The 4,997-nt window shown below is 34.2% G+C and overlaps 1 protein-coding gene across 6 annotated transcripts in view; it reads right to left on the reverse strand.

Moving 5' to 3' along the window:
* LOC116852262 overlaps positions 1–4,997 on the reverse strand; it is a 219,282-nt gene that overhangs the window by 27,974 nt on the left and 186,311 nt on the right. For 2 of the 6 annotated variants that reach the window (XM_032832449.1, XM_032832452.1), the window contains exon 3: positions 4,504–4,629. In XM_032832449.1, the coding sequence (XP_032688340.1) occupies positions 4,504–4,629 (126 nt within the window). The other 4 variants (XM_032832447.1, XM_032832446.1, XM_032832451.1 and 1 more) reach the window with 4 other exon arrangements.

The following is a 4,997-nucleotide window of genomic DNA, read 5'->3' on the forward strand; positions in this document are numbered from 1 at the left end:
ACTTTATTTTACGTAAAAAAGCAGACAACTTTTGCTTGAAAAAATTTTTTATACGACTTCTATTTTCTAATATATTTACGTAAATATCTACAAAATTATTGGTTTCAATAATTTCTGACTTGAATTCTATCAACTTTACCGAAAAATATCAAGAGATAAAAATTACTTATTTTGTTTTCATAGAGCTCTGTGAATTTTTTCAGAATTTTGTGTTAACTTTTTAGTACTTCAAGAAAATGCAAGAAAATGAAGTACTAAAACGTTAATATAAAATTCTGAAAAAATTCTCAGAGATCTATGAGTACAAAATATACAATTTTTATCTCTTGATATTTTTCGGTAAAGTTGATAGAATTCAAGTAAAAAATTATTGAAACCAATAATTTTGTAGATAATTACGTAAATATCTTAGCAAATAGAGGTCGTATAAAAAATTTTTTCAAGCAAAAGTTGTCTGCTTTTTTACGTAAAATAAAATGTCGTAATAAAAAATATATTTCTATTTAAAAAAGCAAAGTTGACCTTGTTCTAACCTTGGCGACGCCATCCTCTGTCAAATAACTACTATCGTTGAATGCGTTTTTTTAAGCCTTACAACTTTTGTCTGAAACATTTTTCTCTAAAATGCTCCCCCGCCGAGTTATCTTGCCGTTCCGGTACTTCTTGGACACTCTGTATATATACACATGTATATAGTTACAAATAAAAAAGTGTTTATTTATAAAAATAAAAATTATTGGGGAAAAAATATTTTGATAATAATTTAACGATCAATGATACGATCCTGAGGTCGAACATCTCACGCGTGATCGGTAGCCTAGTCGGCGAGCAGGGAGCAGCTGCGGGAGGAGTGGTAGGCGTTATCTCTGAAATCTGCCCGAAATGTGGAAATAATTCCGGGTACTGGTGTAAACCATTGGCATGCAGCACACTTTAAAAAAATATCTGTAGCAGTGGTCACTTAGACAAGCAGCACACGTCAAATACGACAATTCTGGCAGTAATAACTGCGACGCACTACTATATACATCAAAAAAGACGCATGGCACTTAACAAGTAGCATATATCAAGTAAGACGGCTCTGCTTATAACTACTGGAAATCCAAGTAGAACACAAAGTCTTATTAAAGTCAAAATGACGTCAAATTACATAAAATTGATGTAATTTTCACGTGAAACGATATCATTTTTAATACAATTTCATTACAATGCTGTCAAAATTAAATTATCTTGACATAAAAATGATTTTGTGTTCTATCTGGGAAGCAGCTCACGTGAAGACGACATTGCTTGTAACTACTGTGAATCAGCTCACGTCAAGTAAGATGACTCTGCTTATAAGTACTGGAAACCCAGGTAGAACACAAAGTTTTATAAAAGCCAAAATGACATCTAATTATATAAAAGTGATGTCATTTTCACGTGGAACCATAAAATTTTTGTGACAATTTAATTACAATAATGTCAAAATAAAATCATCTTGACTTCAAAATGATTTTGTGTTCTACCTGGGAAGCAGCTCACGTCATTACGACTCTGCTTGTAACTACTGGAAACCCAGGTAGAACACAAAGTCTTATTAAAGTCAAAATGACATCAAATTATATAAAATTGATGTAATTTTCACATGAAACGATATCATTTTTATTATTACAACTTTGCTTCCGCCGTTTTTTTCCGAAATTCGAGGCTTTATTATAAAAGAATGGTTATATATTTATGATTCAAAGTATTGTCCATCACTGGCCACTTCCTCCCATCTTTCGGGCAGCGTACGAATCCCGCGTCGAAAAAACTGGTCATCTTTTGAGGCGATCCACAAATCGATCCAATTTTTTACTTCTTCATAAGACCGGAAGTGCTGGTCAGCCAGGCTGGCCGTGTGCTGGCCGTGTGCCATTGATCGAAATAAGTGATAGTCAGAGGGAGCAACGTCTGCAGAATACGGCAGGTGGATAGGATTTCCCATTTCAACGTTTCCAAGTATGTCTTGACTACTTTTGCAACATGGGGTCGAGCATTGTCATGCTGCAAAATCACTTTATCGCAAAATTACTTTATCGTGTCTCTCGTTGTATTGCGGCCGTTTGTCTTTCAATGCTCGGCTCAAACGCATCAATTGCGTTCGATAACGATCGCCTGTGATTGTTTCAGTCTGTTTTAACAGCTCATAATACACTACGCCGAGCTAGTCCCACTAAATACAGAGCATGACCTTGGAGCCGTGTATATTCGGTTTGGCCGTCGACGTGGAAGCATGGCCGGGAACTCCCCATAATTTTCTGCGCTTGGGGTTATCGTAATGAACCCATTTTTCGTCCCCAGTCACACTGCGATGCAGAAATCCCTTCCGTCTTTGCCTTTCAAGCAGCTGTTCACAAGCAAACAAAGGCCGTTCAACATCTCTCGGCTTCAATTCGTACGACACCCAATTTCCTTGCTTCTGAATCATTCCCATGACTTTGTCGTTTTGAAATGGCTTGTTGAGTCACTCCCAATGATCGTGCCAATTCTTCTTGATTTTGACACGAGTCTTGATCAAGTAATGCCTCCAATTCTGCATCTTCGAAAACCTTCTCTCTTCCACCGCTATGCCGGTCTTCGACGTCAAAATCACCGTTCAATATTTCAATCTATAGTGCAGCCGTGTGATACCTCTTGCCTTTCTCACCGGCGTGCCTCAATAGATCGCCTGTAAACAATATAATATTCGACTTCGAAACGATAACTATTCTATTGTTCTGTACAATATTGAAGATAATTACCTGGAATTGGCAAGACGATATACCAAAGCTTCGATAAAGATCTCGGTCCCTCGTTGTGCTGCTCCTCCTGCCCTGATGGCCGGCAAGGGAAACACAGAGACACACTTATTGGGACACAATGACTACCGATTTTATCTAACACGAATACTCGTGACTTATTATAATACTAATTATTTCGACACTGACTCGAAGCGTATTGTCTGTGAAATGCGACGCTCGCCAACCGATCCACACGGAGGCTTTCGCCCTTTGTGACAGGCACTCCTAAGGCTGTCACGTCACAATGCGTATAATAATGTAAACTATTTCTATGTCATTTAAACAATAGCACCGATTAACTCGATTTTACTTAAATTATTATTATTATTACACTTTTCTTAACCCTTCCTGATCGCTATGAGTCAAATCGATCCGCGTTTCAACTTTAAAGTTGTATACTTACAAGTTCCCGGTTTACAATGGGTTTCTCCTACCTTTACCCAAAGTTTAAAGTATCCTCTTTCGGTAGAGACTATCTTTATTCGAAATAAAAGCTTCATTTATCGTGGCAGCTGATCTTAATACATCGCGCGTGAAGATGGGTCATTCTGACCATTAGTATGACCAGTATGATTTTTCGTGAAAAATTTTAATTCTTTCTCGTTTTATTTTTTTTCCTTTCATATAACGTAAATATGATTGAATTAAAATTTAAGAATGACAAAACATTATACATATACATATACATATTTCGACCAATATCATCCTTATTATTAAACTGTACCACTTATATACAACAGTTGGACCAAGCAATCGTCAATGTCCGAATTTTGCACAAATACTATTGTGCGAATCGTCAGAAAAACAATGAAGTGCTGACAACGAAGCGATGCCTGGAAAAAATATTGCTTCACCTAGTTGACTTATCTGCAATAGCAATAACAATTATCTCTTGAAACTATCTCTTGAAACTAACGTGAAGAAGGGAATTGCAGACATTTTCGAAATCGACAATGTTGTCGCACAAACAAAAGAACGTTACTTAGCAAAAGGTTCCGATATAAGTTATGCTACGTTAGAAAGGATTATAAGACGAAGGAGCAATGTCCATCTTGCAACCGTCTGATACGATGAGCACAACATTTTTGTGTATCGAATATGGGTGAGTAGAATAAAATGCTTTTTAAATATTTAAACATATTTTTGTATTCACACAATAATAATAATAAATATTTTTACGTCTCATAATTGTATGTCCTTTTTTTATTCCAAAATTGACTCTGTTCAAATTACAAAATAAATATCTTTTTTGCAACACGCACTACAGAAATAATTTTTTCCTGAAAGTATCACATCTCATAAGTATGACACATAAATTTTATTTAAAAAACTGAAAATATGAAAATGTTATGATTTTTTAATGAAAAAATCTTATTTTTTATACACGTTCACAATTTTTTTTAATATGTTATCATTGGATTTCTTACATATGCGGTTATTCCATATTCTGGAATGTTCACAATATGTTCTATAATTTTCTGTATTCAACTGGATCGATACTGTTCGAACGGCAACCATTTAAAAACCGGTTGAGTCAATTTGACCTAATATGACCATCACATAACTGTCCGAAGATGTGACTAGGGAATGTTAAAAAATAGCTCATGACCGTTATAAGAAATACCTCGATGTAAATAATCAGCACGAATTAGTTAAAGTGCGCGTATGTGCACAAATATAAGCAATAATTTCAATTTACCTTTCTATGTTCGACACTGTGATAAGTCTGTGCTTCTCCGTTATACTCATCCCACACAAGTACAAAGTCGATTGAACGAATCTCATCTCGAAAGTATAAGCTATACTTTGTACCAGAATGAGAAAGCTGCAATATTAAAACATTACATTGATATTGTAAAAAAAATATAAGTGCAATTGATATAAGTAAAATTAATCTATCTAACATAATTCAAAAATACATTATTATCTAACGAAATTAATATCTAACATAATTCAAAAATACATCACAAGAATATAAAACGATAATATTCAAACTTGTTTTATTTTTAAATTTGATGTCATCAATTATTTCTTTTGCTATTTTACATATAAAGATATGTAAAGATGAATTACTATAAGAACATTTATTATTATAAGAAATGGACTCCATAAGAGATAGTACAATTCAATTTTAGGTAGTATTATTCAATTTTATACTAAAATAAACCACAATAATATATATACAGGGTGTTA

The sequence above is a fragment of the Odontomachus brunneus genome, unplaced genomic scaffold, assembly GCF_010583005.1.
Source record: "Odontomachus brunneus isolate Ranch 3 - 2012 unplaced genomic scaffold, Obru_v1 Obru_scaffold_209, whole genome shotgun sequence".
Taxonomy (NCBI): Eukaryota; Metazoa; Arthropoda; class Insecta; order Hymenoptera; family Formicidae; genus Odontomachus; species Odontomachus brunneus.